Raw genomic sequence first — 18,738 nt, forward strand, 5'->3', positions numbered from 1 at the left:
TAAGATGGTGTATGTGCTTGCAAGCAAAGCGAGCTGGTAGAAGCATTGTAATATAAGGTGGTGGTGAGCTCCAAAGTGTAGTACTGCAGTGCCAAAGTGTCTTCTGGGGTAGCCTGAGATTAGTTATAATGATGTGGTGAGGCTAGTGTTTTGCCACTGCCAACCTCTGTGGACAGACTGCAGGTGGTTCATGAAGGCCTGGAAAATTACCTGCAGCTGCCAAGTAACAACTCAGACTTTGAAGTCAAGAATTGGCACAATCTGGTTACCAGTGGTACTTGGTTGAACTTTGAAATGAGGCATCATTACCTAACAATGGAATGTTAGTGCATGCAAATTGGACTTTTGCTGCTTGCTAGCAAAATTCTTTTGCCATTTAAACCTTAAAGGAAAAATGACACACCTTTTTCTCAACATCAAGAATCTAAGTTGTTCATTGTTGTTGCATTTGCATGAATTTCTTGCCATTGCCAACACTACTCAAGTACTCTAGAGATTCCATCATTTTTATCTCTTAATCTCCCAACGGTCAAGCTTTCTTTAATTTCTGGCTGAAAATTAGCTTATTACAATGATAAAGTATCAAGTTCAGGTCTGCCTTATTTTAATTCCAATACTTTAAGCATTTTATCATTATTAGATTCTGCATTTAATTCTACATTCAATTGGCCTGTTAACTCCCTCAGTTTAGCTTTAATCAAAGATTTCAAATAATCCACTGTTATATTTTCTATTCCTAGCAAATTCTTAGCACCAATCAGTAATTTTGACAATGTAATCCATGCAATAAACTTCACTATGACACTCCTGTTTTCTGTCCACAACCTTTTGCACCCTTTTCTTTAATTAAATCTTAATCCAGGGGTTTCTGAACATGCAAAAACCTTTACTTTATGATTCTAGCTGATGACAATACTGAGCAAGCCAACTTCCTGAATGAAACCTGGCATGGGCAGCACGGTGGCACAGTGGTTAGCACTGCTGCCTCACAGCGCTAGAGACCCAAGTTCAATTCCCGCCTCAGGCGACTCTCTGTGTGGAGTTTGCACATTCTCCCCGTGTCTGCGTGGGTTTCCTCCGGGTGCTCCGGTTTCCTCCCACAATCCAAAAATGTGCAGGTTAGGTGAATTGGCCATGCTAAATTACCGTAGTGTTAGGTCAATGGGTAAATGTAGGAGAATGGGTTTGGGTGGGTTGCGCTTCGGCGGGTCGAGTGGACTTGTTGGGCCGAAGGGCCTGTTTCCACACTGTAAGTAATCTAATCTTGATAGATCATATGGTTAATTTTTGCAGTTAATTACTGTGGTTATTAGTTACTAGAACAGACTCATATGAGGCTACAAATGTTCTTGAGCAAAAGAAAATGACATGATTACACCATGATCCTGCTTCAGCCATATTCAAGTTTGTGGCAGGAAACGTCATAGATAGACTTCCCACCCCACAGTCAATTGAAACCTGCAAGTGGGCATTTAATACTCACTAAAATGCCTCACCTCACTGCCACTGGTATTCACCCAGCAGCAAGTGGTGGTGTCAAGCTGGAAGCCTGTCAGGGTTGCTTGGAAGTTTCCAAATGGGAGCCTGTTTCAAAGATATTTAGGAGGAGGTGATAGCATTGTGGTAATGTCACTGGACTAAAAATCCAAAGCCCCAGGCCATTGTTCTGGGAACATGATTTTGAATCTCACCATTACAGATGGTGAACCTTGAATTCAATAAAAGGTAAAACAAAAGGTGACCTGACAATCACTATCAATTGTTTAAAAATCCATTTGTACATTAATGCCTTTTTAGGGAAGAAAATCTGTCAATCTTACCTAGCCTAGATATGACTCTAGACTCACAGTAATTTTGTTGACTCTTAGCTATCCTCTGGACAATTCAAGATGGACAACAATACTGGCCTAGCCAGCAACACCCACAGCCCATGAATAAATGTTTTAAAATGCTTGAACAAGGGAGCCAGTATTGGAAAAAGGAAACCCATGGAGAGCCACTCCCTGGCCTTGCTGCCAATCCTCCGCCTGTAGAATGCCCCTCCTGCGATCACTCATCTGTGGCCTGCATTCCTCACTGATCCTGGGCCTTGTGGGGGTGCCATACTAGCAGCAACGACTGCAACCTCTGATTTCTGGATATCTCTCAGTGGGCAGGACTTTCACCCCGGACATCTAACTGATGCCCAGTTATGTACATGATAAGCATCAATGCAGTGGGCCTTCCCAAGAGCGACGCTATGAGATTCTCACCAACTCTGCAGCATGTGTATGAGAGCCCTGTCATCAGCATTGAATACAATACAAAAATGCCATATCCATAAAATCAGATAAAATAGACAAACCAAAATCTCCTCTTGTACCTATTACACTATTACTAGCAGGTCAAATATCAGAGGTTGATGGCTATCTTTCCACTGGATCTTACCTTCATAAACTAAATTTTGGATGAACTATTGGTTTCTACTGCTGTGTGAAACTTATTTCTTTCCTCTCTAGGTGTATTATTGCAGATCTTCAGCAATTGTCTTCATTGAGTACAATGTGCTGCAAAGATTTCATGATTTTGTTCATAGTTCTGACACACCAATCAGCTTACAACCTGTGTTAAAGCGTCTCTGTTCCCTATATGGTCTGTGGACTCTTAATAAACATACAGCAGTATTGTACCAAGGTGAGTAATATCTGAAGTTTCTATCATTTGTCTTAGTCCACATTCACTATAGAAGTTGGCTATGTACAGCTGTTATACTGTAAAGTATTGTCTGGTTGTGAGGTGCCCTTTTGTCCAATCTATTGTCATACTCAGGAAGGACTACTATTTTTATTGTTAATAGTCTCTGATTATCCTGTAAATTGTTTGCATTTTTATTATCTTTTTATTTTGTTGTTTTTCGTCATCTTATTTTGATTTCACTCCTTTCTTCTTATGCATCCATGTCTCACTTCTTAATCAATGTCTCCAGCCTTCCCGAATAAGATTTGATGAAAAGGAAATCGGGATCAAGAGGCAAATTTTTTGCACAATGGCAAGCTGATTGCTGAGCATTATGTTTTCAGTCAGATGAACCATTGATTGATAAATTCCTTTGCTACTCCTCTAGATCAGGTTAATCTATGAGCATGCAGCAGAACTGAAGATTAAACTTAGGTCCTCCCCCCACCACCCTAACATGGACTAGATCACTGCACGTGAATTGGGTATCCTACCATTAAGTTTCAATTTGGGGCTCACATTTTTTACAGCAACCAAAAGTTGCCATTATTAGATTAGATTAGATTCCCTACAGTGTGGAAACAGGCCTTTCGGCCCAATGTTAGCTTTTTATCCGGATTTTTTAATTGAATTCAAATTTTATTGTCTGCTATGGTGGAATTCAAACACATGTGCCCAGATATTAGCCTTGGGTTCTAGATTACTAGTCTGGTGATATTACTATATGTTACTGCCTCTCTATTATGCCACTAGATTGTAAAGGACCTTTATAATTTCCAAACAACTGATCAGGTAACCTATTGCAGAGTTTATAGTTACTAAGTTTGCAGATGACACAAAGATAGGTGGAGAGATAGTTGATGCTGAGGAAGGGGGAAGCTACAGAAGGACTTGAATAAGCTAGGAGAGTTGACGAAGTAGCAGATGGAATACAATGTGGCAAAATGTGAAGTAATGCACTTTGGTAGGCAGAATAGAGGAGTAGACTATTTCTAAATGAGGAAAGGCTTCAGAAATCAACCACAAAGAGACTTAGGAGTCTTTGTTCATGATCCTCTTAAAGTTAATATGCAGGTTCAGTTGGCAGTTAGGAAGATGAATGCAATGTTAGCATTCATTTCAAAGGAATAGAATACAAGAGCAGAGATATCCTGCTGAGGCTGCTTAAGGCTCTGATCAGACCACATTTGGAATATTGTGAACAATTTTGGGCTATGTATCTAAGGAAAGATATGCTGGCCTTGTAGGGAGTTCAGAGGAGGTTCACAAGAATGATCCCAGGAAAGAAGGCTTTGTCCTATGAGGAGTAGTTGGGGACTCTGGGTCTATATTCCATTGAGTACAGTTGAGGAGAATGAGGGGTAATCTGATTGAAACTTATAAAATGCTGAGAGATCTGGATAGAGTGGAAATGAAAAAGATAATTCCACTATCAAGAAAGACTGGGACCCAAGGGCACAGCATTAGAGTGAAGGGATGACCTTTTAGAACTTAGACAAGAAGAAATTTCTTCAGCCAGAGAATGGTGAATCTGTGGAACTTATTGCCACAGTGGGCCGTGGAGCCAAGTCATTGAGTGTATTTAAGACAGAGATTAGTTCTTGATTAGTAAGGGGATCAAGGGTTGTGGGGTGAAAGGAGTTGAGGAACATGTCAGCCATGATCTAATGGCAGAACAGACCCAGTAGGCAAAAAGCCCCAATTCTGCACCTATATCTTATAATCTTGTGTTTATTTACAGGGGGCTATTTCACCGGTGACAAACCTGGAAGAAGATTGCAAAATGCCATTCTAAATCTATGTGCACAGGTTAAGTCATATAATATTACTTTGAGTACTGTTTAGAATTAGTTTTTATATATAATGAAGCTTAATGATATATATGTTCATCTGAAAATGTTTTAGATTTCTGCTCCTTTCTTATCTAAAATATAAAAATATTTGAGGGGAATTGTGCAGTAGTTTAGATAACATTTTTCACCCAGAAATTTGGACAGAAGGAAAGTTTTTTCTGTTTGTTGACCATTAGGCTTCCACACATACTAAACTTAGTTCTCAGTAGATATTGGCTGAGAGTGCATAACAGCCCCAAGCCTGGCACCGATCTCACTAGGTGAGACCATCAGATGGTAATATGTCATGTTAACATAATGAGGTCTTCCAAAGTTGAAACTGCAGCATTTTTGGACCAAATATGTAGGAATTATATTCTGTACCTTAACTATGCAACAGCTGACCTACTGTTGCTTATTGCTGAAGTTGATGTATTCAATGGAAATCCATTTCCCTGCACTAGAATCTCTCAATTTGAGCTCCAAAAGGACAGCAATGAATATTTTTGCTGGTTTTATATTATTAATGAAATTTTAAGTAACTGTCATAATAGTCCAAATAAAAAGAGGTAATATTAAGCATGCTATTTAAGCCCAAACAATACTGGTGACAATGCTCATTAAATATACATATAATGTAGAATTCATCTTAAAAAATACTGTGACAATGCAAGATCAATTTTATTACACAATTTTATTTCACTATCCAGTTTAAAAATAAGGTTCTGCATGATTATTTCGGAGAAAAATAACATTTGAAACATGACTAACAATAATGATATTTATTTGTATTAAAATAGCTGAAGGATGATGTAGTGGCTCTTGTGGATGTCCTTGCTCCTCCTGATTTTATTTTGAATTCACCAATTGGGAAAGCTGATGGAGAGGTAAAGTAATTTTTTTTTCCTTTGTACAGTAGCATGTGCCTTTTTCATCTTCTGTGCATAATATGTAAAGAAAGATGTCAAGAAAGATTAATGATATAACAAGGTGCTCACCAATGTGTTCATCACGAAGGAATTTTAAATGTATGAACAATATTGCTAACAACTCCATCAGGAATTTCATAGCTTGCCAAAAAAAGATGGAAAATGAGCGATTTAATAGTGTCATTACTGAATATTCCAGACTCTGATTTTAGCAGTTCAGAAACTTTTAAGTACAATATCAGTAGGCATTTGATATTTAACTTACGCAAAAATAAAATTTGTATTTTTAAAGTGGCGACTTGGTCAATGAAAGGAATATTTCAGTCTAGACCTTGACAATACCCTTGAGATTTCATATTAATACAACAGGTCTTTTTAACATGTTTGCAGCTTTAAAACGAAATGCGTAGTTTTTTTTTTTTCGGTTATTTACATGTTGCCCACTGTGCTATCCATGGGTAATTAGAGTAGATGTATGACTCTTAGATGATTGACACTGAACTGTAATAGCCAAACTGCATTTATCCATGATTCAGAGTACTGTTTTCAGCTGAGTGTCATGGATAACTAGCCTTCTGCCTTTGCTAATGTGGAGCATGCTGGAAAATGTGCAGAGATAGCAAGTAACCCATCTCTTGCCTCTGTCTGACTTTGTCAGGATGATTGGTAGTGAGGTTGGAAATGCCCATTAATCAAAAGTGTAGCCTACCAAAGGAATTTTAAAATAAAAATCAGTTTCCAGGCATAGTGGCCCTTTTCCAGTTGCATACAGGTCACTTTGTTGGACACCAGACAAGATAAGAAAGATGTGTGTGCACCATGGAAGGTATTAACATGTATCATGCCACCATCATTGCAGCAAAGTATAAAGGCAAGTGGACCAGTAATAGTGTGAGGTAAACATTGGCAGGAGCAATTCCTTGCAGCAATTATTTTGAAGATGTTGCAGTGAGATTAAGCTGGTATTATTGCCGAGGCCATTTGGAAAGATGAAGAATGTCATGGTGATAAAATATGGTCCATCAATTTTCAAATTCCATCATTTACTTTTAATGCTTGAGACATTTGTGGACTCAAATTCTTTTAACTAGTTGAAGATAGTGAGAACTACAAATGCTGGAAAGTCAGAGTCGATCAAGTGTGGAGCTGGAAAAAGCACAACAGGTCAAGCAGCATCAGAGGAGCAGAGGAGTCGATGTTTCAGGTCAGAATCTTTCACCAGGACTGGGGAAGGGAGATGAGAAATAGAGGAGAGAGAGTGGGGCTGGGGTGGAAGATATATGGGATGGCATTGGTGGATGCAGGTAGGGGGTGATTATGATTGGTCAGTGGGAAGGGTGGAGTAGATAGATGGGAAGGAAGATTGACAGTTTAGTTAGGTCAAGGGGGCAGGGCAGAGAGATAGGGCTGGACCTGGATGAGGTGGGGGATGGGGAGATTTGAAAGCTAGTGAATTCTGTGTTGAGGCCGAATGATTGTAAGCTCCTGGTGTGGAAGATGAGGTGTTCTTCCTCCAGTTTGCATGTAACCTTATTTTGATGAAGAAGGAGGTCCAAGATGGACATGTCGTCGAGGGAATGGGAGGGGCAGTTGAAATGACTGGCAACCGGAATGTGTTGATTGGACCATATGGATCATAGGTGTTCCCTGAACCAGTCCCCAAGTTTGCACTCAGTCTCTCCATTTCAACTCTCCCTCAAACTCCCCTGACAACATGTCTATCCTGGGCCGCCTCCACTGTCAAAATAAGGCCATATGCAAACTGGAGGAAGAACACCTCATGTTCTGCCTCGGGACCTTACAACCATACAGCCATAACACAAAATTCGCCAAGTTTCAAATCTCTCCACCCCTCACCTCATCTCAGATCCAGCCTCCCTTTCTGCCCTGCCCCTTGACCTGACCTAATCTGTTATTCTTCCTTCCCTTCTATCCGCTCCACCCTTCCCAATGACCAATCACAATCACCTCCTAACTGCATCCACCTCTCGCCATCGCACCTTCTTTCCCCCAGCCCCACCCTCCCCACTCTATTTATTTCTCAGCTCCCTTCCCTGTCCTGATGAAAGGTTCCAATCTGAAACATCGACTCCCCTGCTTCTCTGATGCTGCTTGACCTGCTGTGCTTTATCTAAAATACTTTTAAAAATGGAAGAAAAACACAGAAAGCCCTAAAATGTCTTACAGAGTCATAGAGATGTACAGCATGGAAACAGACCCTTCAGTCCAACCCGTCCATGCCGACCAGATATTTCAATCCAATCTAGTCCCACCTGCCAGCGCCTGGTCCATATCCCTCCAAACCCTTCCTATTCATATACCCATCCAAATGCCTCTTAAATGTTGCAATTGTACCAGCCTCCACCACATCCTCTGGCAGCTCATTCCATACACGTACCACCCTCTGCGTGAAAAAGTTGCCCCTTAGGTCTCTTTTATATCCTTCCTCTCTCACCCTAAATCTATGCCCTCTAGTTCTAGACTCCCCCCACCCCAGGGAAAAGCCTTTGTCTATTTATCCTATCCATGCCCCTCATAATTTTGTAAGCCTCTATTAGGTCACCCCTCAGCCTCCGATGCTCCAGGGAAAACAGCCCCAGCCCTGTTCAGCCTCTCCCTGTAGCTCAGATCCTCCAACCCTGGCAACATCCTTGTAAATCTTTTCTGAACCCTTTCAAGTTTCACATCTTTCCAATAGGAAAGAGACCAGAATTGCACGCAATATTCCAACAGTGGCCTAACCAGCCGCAACATGACCTCCCAACTCCTGTACTCAATACTCTGACCAATAAAGGAAAGCATATGAAACGCCTTCTTCACTATCCTATCTACTTGCTTCTCCACTTTCTAGGAGCTATGAACCTGCACTTCAAGGTCTCTTTGTTCAGCAACATTCCCTAGGACCTTACCATTAAGTGTATAAGTCCTGCTAAGATTTGCTTTCCCAAAATGCAGCACCTCGCATTTATCTGAATTAAACTCCATCTGCCACTTCTCAGCCCATTGGCCCATCTGGTCCAGATCCTGTTGTAATCTGAGGTAACCCTCCAATTTTGGTGTCATCTGCAAACTTACTAACTGTACCTCTTATGCTCGCATCCAAATCATTTATGTAAATGACAAAACGTAGAGGGCCCAGCACCGATCCTTGTGGCACTCCACTGTTCACAGGCCTCCAGTCTGAAAAACAACCCTCCACTACCACTCTCTGTCTTCTACCTTTGAGCCAGTTCTATATCCAAATGGCTAGTTCTCCCTGTATTCTATGAGATCTAACCTTGCTAATCAGTCTCCCATGACAGTGTTTTCCACAGTAACTGATGAAGCAATTGAAGATAATTGGGCTGAGGCAGTAACACGAAGGAATTCTAGCATTGAATGGGGCTGAGACGAATAACTTCCAATAATCACAACTATTTTTTTAGCTAGGTATGACTCTGCCTGTAGATAGTTTTGCCCTTAATCATTAGTAGTTTGATGCCACATTCAACCTACAGTGCAATAGATTAGATGTTCTTCAGGTCTGTAGCATGCAACTATTGCAAGATCTCATGTGGAGTGAATCAAGTTATACAAAGACAGGATTCTTTCATAGTGGGGCCCTCAAGCCAGAAGGTCCACTTGACACTTCTGGCAGAAAGTGGTTTTTAATGTATGAGTCTTAATTTTTGTACATGCATTCTGGACTTTTTAAATCATTGAATAAGATGCTTATGGAGCCACTTTTTCCCTTTAGTTGTTTAATTGTGAACCACCATTCATGACTGCATAGAGCAGGGATGCAAAGTTTTATTGTCTCAAGTGTTGTTGAACAATCCTCTCCAAAATCACTTGCTTTACTTATTCATTAATATTTTCCTAATTATATACCTAACTTCTGGAATGGGGAATTGAAAATCAAAAAGTAGATCATGCTAAACTTGTTAATTCCGCAGTTTCTGTTCTCAGGAGTGCATTAGCTTCAAACATATAGTATATTTATTCTTTATTCAAAATGTGTTGTTCATCCTATAAGTTGATGCCATTTTAGAATAAACAAAAATATGTTTCTTTTTCTTTAAATAATTTTGCATTTTTTAGAAGAATAACTTTAAATGTGGATGGGAAGACTTGTTTATGATATACATATCAAATTACCCAACAATAATTGCTTCACACAATATATACAATTGATTCTAAATGTTTTCTCAAGTTTTTACTAACTGCTTTAGCTGTTTCTATTCATTCTGAGTTTTCAATCTTGAGCAATCATGGGTGAACTGCTTTTTCTGTTTTTGCAGATTTATAAAAACCTGTGGGCAGCAGTTCTTCAGGGCAAGAACGTACTTGAGAGACCAGCATGGTGGGTTGAATTTTGTGCCAACAAGCCTTCTGTTGGAAGCATGACTTCAAAACTCTAATTTATCATCTATTTAGATACACAACTGTAAAGTAAGGAATATTGAAGGATGAATCAGCTGTAATACCTAGTCCATGATGGTCAGGATTATTCAATATCATTAGACTGTAATGCACAGTTATTCTGTAATAACGATTTACTTGAATGATTAAACTGAGTCCCAAGGATAAGTTTTGGAATGCATGCTTCAAACAAGAAAGAAAAATTGCAGGGCTGGTAGTAAAAATTGAAAAAAATTACTCTCCCAATCAAAACTAAAGAGAAAATAAAACAAGCATTTCATATGACCCATTTCTCATTAACTGTCCCCAGAATGTTTTGCAGCCAATGGAGTGCATATTCATACTGTTAAGCTATTAAAGATGTCAATTTCTGCAGAGCAAACTCCCATAAACAGTGTTTATACCCAGATAATTACTTTTTTTTTAGTGTGATGTCAATTGTAGAATAAATATTTTTGGCTCGAACACCGATATAACTCCCCTTTTCTCCAAAATAATGTCATGAGATTTTTATGTCTACCTGAGAGGGTAAATAGGGCCTTCCAAGAGATGGTACCTCCAAAGATGCAACGGTCTCTCAACAATTATTAAGCTTTAAGTGCTGTAATTTAAAAATCAAAAGTAAGATACTATTTAAATAGTTCTAAGCCTTGGTTTGGCTCACTTGGTAAAAAGTCCCACCTAAGTTAGGTCACAGATTCAAGCCTCACCTCCGAACCTCCACATTTTGTTTAGGCTGAAACTTCAATACTTTTATAAACAGTAGCTATGTTGTTAGAGGTATCATTGTTCAGTTTTATACGCATGTTCATGCAGGTTTAAAGGATTCCCAAGGCGATATTTGAAGAAGATTGAGACAACCAACATAGTTGCCTGTGTAATACACCAGAAGTACAGTAAAGAATTTCAAAGCTGTGAAGCATTGTAGGACTTTGCATGCAATTTTAAATTATTACTTCTACTCTTTTAAATTATCTGAACTAATACTAAGATAACAAGCTAAAATAATTAACTTTTATGTTATTGTGAAGAATTTGGATTTTTTTTCCCATTGATTCTTTTATTAATACAATAGCTTTGCTCTGGAATAGTAGATATGATAAGTAATGTGATTGCAATCTCAAAACCATGGAATCATCTAATCCCTTCAGTGTGGGAACAGGTCATTTGTCCCAACAAGTCCACACTGACCTTCTGAAAAATAGCCCACCCAGACTAATCCCCTGCCCTACCACATAACCTACATTTCCCCGTGGCTAATGCACCCAACCTGCACATCCCTGAACACTATGGGCAATTTAGCATGGCCATTCCACCTAACTTGCACTACTTTGGAATGTGGGAGGAAACCGGAGCACCTGGGGGAAACCCAAGCAGACACAGGGAAAGCATGCAAACTCCACACAGACAGTCACCTGAGGTTGGAATTGCACCTTGATCCCTGGCACTGTTAGGCAGCGGTGCTAACCAATGAGCCACTGTGCTGCCCTATGTCAGGTACATATTATTTGGATCTAACCATGTTGTGAATATATAGTCCAGTATACTAACAAAACATTAAGGAGTAATTAATAAAATGCAAAAATAATTCCAATAAGAACAATAATGTTATGCTGTGCCACATTTGATCTAGTTAAGTACAATGTTTGTTTATTTTGCATTTTCATTCGACTCTCTACATTTTGTTTGTGTGAAAGTTAAAAATAATTTGAAATGTTGACTACTAATAATGTTCATGTGATATAATTTTTTTTATAATCAGCTTTGCCAGTTATGATTATTCAATTAAATTATTTTACAAATATAAATGATATGGTCACAGTATTTGAAAATGTGTGGTTCTGTTCAGTTGAGTTAATGAAGGTTACCCTCATGAGACATTAGCATGTGGTGAATGTAGATAAATTGTACTATTAGTATTAGTAGTAAACTACAACTTGAGCTAGAATATAGACTTTTCTATTTATTAAAGCTGGAAAAGACCAGAACATGGCAGTCACTCAAAGTGCAGAAAATATAGCCCAAATATTGACACATTGTCATTTCCCTTGAATTGCCTGCAGACCTGGAAAACCTGACCAGTCGAGATTAACAAAAGAACGTAGAAGTAGGAATAAGCCATTCAACCCATATTGTCCTGCATCCCATTCAACTATATCATGGCTGATCCATCTAGCTCAATGGCACGTTTCCATACCGTTCCTATATCTCTTGATGTCATTAGAATTTATACATCTGTTGGTTTATATTGAATGATTGAGCTTCCACAGCCGTCTGAGGTACAGCTTTCCAAAGGTTCTGCATCTCCTAACTCCAACTTAAATTGAATACTGAATATTGAATATCCTTTATTGTCTCTTATCCCTTATTCTAAGGTTATGTCCCTTGGTTCTGTGTTCACCAGCCAGAGGAATACAGTATCTGACCTACATCCACCTTGTCACATTTTATAAGAATTTTGTACATTTCTATTAGGTCATTCCTTATTTTGAGAAACTTTAGACCCAGTTCCCTTAATTTGTCCTCATAAGACAATATACCATCACAAGGGATTAGTCTAGTGAATCCCCAAAGCACTCCCTCTCTGGTAAATATATTCACGATTAGATAAGGAGACCAGAACTATACATAAGACTCCATGTGGAGCCTCTCGAAAGATCAATACAACTTCAACGAGACACTTTACTTTTGTACTCAATTCTCCTTACAGTTAAGGCTACTGTCACACTGGTATTCCTAAATGTTTGCTGCACGTACACAAGCTTTTAATGACAGATGAGCGAGGATCCTCAGGTCCTTTTCAACATTTACATTTTCCAACTTTTTACCATTTATGGGCAGAACCTTATAGGGGTCTGAGCAAACATGGGCTATTGTGAATGATCATGCTAGACATGGTCATCTTATATGCCAGGATCTGGTTAGGAAGACTGGGCAGGTATAGGGGTATATAGGTGGATTGGGTGGAGATCTGGGATTGACAGGATAGGCTACTACAAATGGTATATGGATACTTGGGGCTCACAGTCAAGGTCGGGCACAGTCTGGGAGCAGCTTGAAAAGGAGCAGTGACTGATACATTCCATTATGGAAGATTTCTAAAGTTGGATGAAAATTCCTGCAACCATACTCAAAATGGGCATGACAAGTGACTTGGCTTGTGAGGGAGGGGTTTGCTGCAATGACCACACACAAGACCTTTAAAATGATAAGAACTAGCTCAAAGGCACCTGAAAGATCTGGCACACAGGCATGTAGACTGCCCAACTCTTGGCACTGTCCTTTTGTGAGGAGGGTGCAACCTGTACTAGGTTCAAGGTTCCTCAGTCTCCTAACACCATGTCTTCAGTTCTGGGGACTGATGGAAGGGGCAATGGAGTACAGATGTTTGCAGTTCTCCAGCAGCGCTGGGTCTGCCTCCCAGTAATATCTACCAACTTGTCAATGAAGGCAACTTGTCACATGGTCACTGAACTTGCTGCACTGACGTAGCTTCTGGATAAGGAGGGGCTTTGTATCCCAGATCACTGTCTAATGCTTCTGCTCCTCCCTCTATATTTCGCTAAGTTACCTCATTGCTAAAGCCACAAGGTCATCTCCTGCCTGAGGCTGAGCAGGAACCTGGTGTCCTTCCTCAACCAGCTGTGGAGCTGTCACCGTGCTCACCAGACTGTGTGTACACACTGTCAATGATGACAGTTCCCCCAGAGTGTCAGATTCTGGGTTGGTGGAGGGTGCAGGAGGCAGCCTTTCTGATGCTTCTTTTATGACCTTATCACCAGCCCCATCAACCAGGACCTCGAAGTCCCTGTCAGAAAATAGAGGTGACATATTCCCCTTTTCCAATATCTTGTACAGCCTTCCTTCAATGAAGATTATAACTTTGGCATGCCAATGATTGTCCACGTGGCATCTTAAATATGGTGTTCTGGTAGATAACCACTGAGTGGCACGATGTTCTCGGAAGGGTGCGTGGTATAATGGGGCTGAAATTGGACATGAGAAATGCATATGCATGGTAGGTGATTAATGAGGTAAGTTTGCTAAGATGCAGTGTGAGACCCTGCGAGGCCTTATAATGAAAACACTGCGAAACCCTCAATACAATACAGATTTAGCCAAAACAAAACTGTTACAGGAGACTGCTGTGCTTCTGTGTATTTTTTCATGAAAATGAATAATTTCACACACATTCACATTATATCCCACCTGCCATGTTCTAATCCATTCACTTAACCTGCCCAGGTCCCTGTGACTCCCACCTGCTCATAACATACATACCTGGTTTTGTATCATTAGCAAATGTGGAAAAGTCACGTTTGGTTCCACATCCAAATGATTTAAATAGATTGTGCAAATCTGGGGGTCTTAGCATTGACCTTTGCAGTAGATAGTAATAACAACCTGACAATAATCCATTTATTTCTGTTTGCTTACTATTTGGCCTGACTGATATTACCTGTACTATAACTATAGTTGGTGTAAGCCTGCTGTTTCAAATAATACAATATCTGAAATTTATCTGCAACCATCTCAATGAAAATATGCTAAATAATTAATCCAGTTTATTATTTAAACAGGTGAATCATCATAGTAAATAAACATCTTGCCAATGTGTTTCTAAATATAAAGTATCCCTAGTTATCATTGGTTCAGCTTATAGCAAAGCTTTCATTGGCTGATTCTGATTGTGTCCTAAAATAATCTTTTAATGTTGGTGTTAATAAAAACAAAAATGCTGTCATAGAACACCGAAGAATATATGAATATAAATCCTTGGAATACAAATAGGCCACTCAACCCCTCAAGCCTGCTCTGCTGTTCAATAAGATGATGACTTATCTGATTACTCCATATATTACTGCCTACCCCGATAGCTTTACACTTCCTTGTTTGTCGCAAATCTAATCAATTGCTGCTTTAACAATATTTAAAGTCACTGCTTCCATCATCTTTTAAGGAAGAGACAGACCTAGGGGAGCAGGTGCACAATTCCTGGAAAGTTGCATCACAGGTAGACGGGGTGGTAAAGAAGGAATTCGGCACACTGGCCTTCATTGCTCAGATCATTGAGTGTAGGAGTTAGGATGTTATGTTAAAGTTGAACAGGACATTAGGCCACTTTTGGAGTACTGTGTACAGTCTGGTCACCCTGCTATCAGAAAGATATTATTCAATTGAAGGTGCAGAAAATATTTACAAGGATGCTACTGGAGCTGGAGGGTTTGATGTCTCAGGAGAGGCTGGATAAGCAGGGACTTTTTTCATTGGAGTGTAGGAAGTTGAGGGGTTACCTTATTGAGGTTTATAAAATCAGGAGAGGTATAGATAAGGTGAATGACAAAGGTCTTTGCTATCAGGAGTTCAAAACTAGTGGGCATAATTTTAAGGTGAGAAGAGAAAGATTTAAAAGGGACTGAAGGGCAATTTTTTCTCACACAGAGTGGTTTGCGTGTGGAATGAACTGCCAGAGGAAGTGGTAGATGCAAGAACACATACGGCATTTAAAAGACATTTGGGGAAGTACATGAATAGGAAAGGTTTAGAGGGGTATGGGCCAAATGAAGGTAAATGGGACGAGTTTATTTTGGGAAACCAGGTTGGTATAGGCGAGTTGGACTGCAGGGTCTGTTTTCGTCCTATATGACTCTATAACCTTCTGTGTGAGACATTATCAAAAGCACTCAGAAAATCCAAATACCCACACCCACTTATTCGCCTTTACCTATGGTACTCAAAAAGACTCCCAACAATTTTGTCAAATACTTCCCTACTACTGATATCAAATTAAGAGGTCTATAATTCTCCATTTTCTCTCACCTCTTTTTAAATTGTGCGGTAACATTTGATAGCTGCCAGTCCACAGAATCATCACCAGAAACTTTAGAATCTTGAAAGATAACTACAAATGCATGCACTATCTCGACAGCTAATTTCTACACTATTGTAGGAAAATATTCACCTTGTCCAGGAGATTTAACAATCCTCATTCCAGATAAGTTTTCACATATTACCTATTCACTATTTTTTAAGCTCTTCACTTGCAAGAGTCCCTTGGTTCTTAGTATTTCAGAAAATTTTCCATATCTTTTGTGAAGACAGATGGAAAATAACTGTCTAATTTCTCCATTATGTTTTGTTCTCCATTATAAGTTTTCATATCTCCTCCTGTAGTGAACACATATTTGTCCTTGTTAATCTTTTCCATTGCACATATCTTTTACAGTCCACCTTTATGTTTCTCACTAGCTTGTATTCATTGAGTCTTATCCTTCTATTTATTAGTTGTTTGATCATCACTTGCTGGATTTTAAATTGCTTGCAATCCTCGGGTTGCCACTTTTTTTTCTGGCAGCCTTAAAAGTTACTTCCTTTGATCTAGTGCACTATTTAACTTCTTTTGTCAGTCGTGGTTAATTCATTTCTCTTATTGGTTTTCTTAGAACAATGTATATTTGCTTTAGACCAGGCATCCCCAAATTCAGGTCTTGAGCTGAAATGTTAAGAGTTTCAAGATCTAAAGCAACATAGTTACCATAGAATTCCCTGCTTCAACTCCCCCATCCCAGGCTCCCACTAATCCTCATCCACTTAACCCAACCCAAAGCTGCCTGCTCTCACAGCTCACATTGAGGGGTCATGACAAATTTGATCTCTGAAGATGAAGTCATAGTGAAAAAACCTTTGAGAAATACTTCTATAGACCATGTAATATTTCTTTAAATACTAGCTATTGTCTGTCTACCATTAAATGTTTTAATGTATTTTCTTCATCTGTCATAGGCATAGTCATACCATCACAGTTTCCCTGTTCATATTTTTGACCCTTGTTTCAGGTTAAACTGTATCACTTTCAAAATGAATGTAACATCATATAATATTATGGTCACTATTTCCCAATGGCTCCTTTACAGATGTTTATTAGTTAGCCCTTTGTAATTACATATGATAAATCTAAAAAAGTCCAATCTCTAGTTAGTTCTTAAATGTACAGTTCCAAAATCCCATCTTGTACACATTGGAGGAATTCATGCTTCACAGCATTAGCAGTGCTTAGGTTTAGCCAGTCTATATGTAAATTAAAGTCACCCATTATTAATGTAATATATATGTTACATTCACATCTAATTCTCTTATTTATGCCATGTCCAACATTTCCACTAATGTTTGGTGGCCTATAAACAGCTTCCAGCAACATTTGCTGCCTTTTTCTGTATCTTAGCTCCACCCAGACTAATTCTACATCATGATACTTCAGTCTAAAATCCTTTTTCATTAGTATTCCATATTCTTTCTGTTTTTCCTATCCTTCATAAATGGTGAATATCCTTGAATATTCAGTTCCCAGTCTTGGTCATCTAGGAGCTATGTTACTAAAAGAGCAATTAAATCATACACATTTTCCTTTCTCTTTCTACCATCACATCATCAACATTTTTGCAGATGCTGTGTGTCACCAGGTCGAGTGCCTTTAAAATTTGTCTTTTGAATATTTTCAACATTCTGATCCAATTTGATTGTTGCCTTAACTTCATCTATCTTCTGATTTCACTTACTACTTCCTATTATTAGTTTTGCTTCCTCCTAATCTGAGCTTCTGAAGAACAGCTTAATTGTGAGTCTCCTGGCCTCATTTTAAGATTCCAATAGATATCCCATGTCCTGAAAACTGTTTACTCTGGTACTACCTCCATTATATTTGAATGTAGTCAAGTTGAAGGTGAGTTGTTATCAGGTTTGAGATTTAAGTTCCAAAATGTAACTCCACTCTAATTTACTCATTTTACGGGTTATGAGACTGATAAAAGAGCCCGTGTTGATGCATTTTGGATGATGTAGACTTGATCAGGTAGAAGTTGAGAGCAGTTGTCACCTTGACAGCCACTGAAAAAGCTGTCTTTTCTAAGCTGTGTGACTGGATCCTTTCGAAGGTGATGTCTAGTTTATTGATCACCTCTTTGAAGAATTACAAATGCCTTAGATCTAGCTTTTAACTGAGGCAGTAGAAAGAAAATTTTCCCTGAAATCAGTAGATAGGATCTTCAATAGCCTCTTTGCAGTCTCTGATCTATCTCTGTTGTGTTCAGGCCAAGAACAAAGTAACTACAGTCCCATTGCAGTCTTTCTGTGGGAAGATCACAAAGCTCCTCTAACCTCCCTGTGAAGATACAGCAATGCTCTCTCCTAAAGATCAGCCAGTTTGCAAAACTCCTCCAAGAGCACAACACAATACTTCTAAAACCTTTCCAAGAGCAAAAGTAAAGAGACACAGCATGTCATCTGCAAGTTGGATTGCTAACCTTCTACAGAGCCAATTTTTTCAGTCTTAAGTGGCAATCCAGATTGAATTTCTCGTATTCCATTATCCTTTACGTGATATTATGTTCCAAGTATCTGGAAAAATGTGTAAGCAATTAAAAAGTGCTGAACTACGACAAGGTCCTGCAACAAGAGGTGTACAGCTACATTTGTAATAGACATTCCATGACAAGATACTCAATGATTAATGCTGCACTACATACTTGTGTATAAGTACACAGTTAATGAGTAAGGAGATCAGGTAAGAACAAAGAAAGACAGTACTATCCTTGAGCTTGAGATGTCTGAAAAGTTCTTTCCTCACTGTTGTTCTGAATTAGTTAATCCCCATTCTCCAATCTGCATGTATCACCATTATTTTTAACTTGTGGCTTAACCTACAAGCAGATGGGCAATAGTTAGCAAAACAGACTTGGACCACCTAAGTGGCAGTAGCATCAGCCATCTTATGAAAGTCAATGAATTTGTGTCACATAATGTTGGCAGCATGCTTGTTGTTTGTTGCATGCCACTCGTTACTGATCCTCCAGTTATATGCATTT

At 39.1% G+C, this 18,738-nt stretch overlaps 1 protein-coding gene across 1 annotated transcript in view; it reads left to right on the plus strand.

Moving 5' to 3' along the window:
* Positions 1 to 18,534, plus strand: part of acox3 (acyl-CoA oxidase 3, pristanoyl) — a 170,852-nt gene extending 152,318 nt beyond the window's left edge. Inside the window, exons 13-17 of the mRNA XM_043698707.1 lie at positions 2,499 to 2,673; positions 4,457 to 4,524; positions 5,348 to 5,434; positions 9,757 to 9,818; positions 17,965 to 18,534. Coding sequence (XP_043554642.1) covers positions 2,499 to 2,673; positions 4,457 to 4,524; positions 5,348 to 5,434; positions 9,757 to 9,818; positions 17,965 to 17,980 — 408 coding nt within the window. The 3' untranslated portion in view covers positions 17,981 to 18,534. The remainder of the gene's footprint in view (positions 1 to 2,498; positions 2,674 to 4,456; positions 4,525 to 5,347; positions 5,435 to 9,756; positions 9,819 to 17,964) is intronic.
* The last annotated feature ends 204 nt before the right edge of the window (positions 18,535 to 18,738 follow it).

This window comes from Chiloscyllium plagiosum, chromosome 1, assembly GCF_004010195.1.
Source record: "Chiloscyllium plagiosum isolate BGI_BamShark_2017 chromosome 1, ASM401019v2, whole genome shotgun sequence".
In the NCBI taxonomy this organism is placed as follows: Eukaryota; Metazoa; Chordata; class Chondrichthyes; order Orectolobiformes; family Hemiscylliidae; genus Chiloscyllium; species Chiloscyllium plagiosum.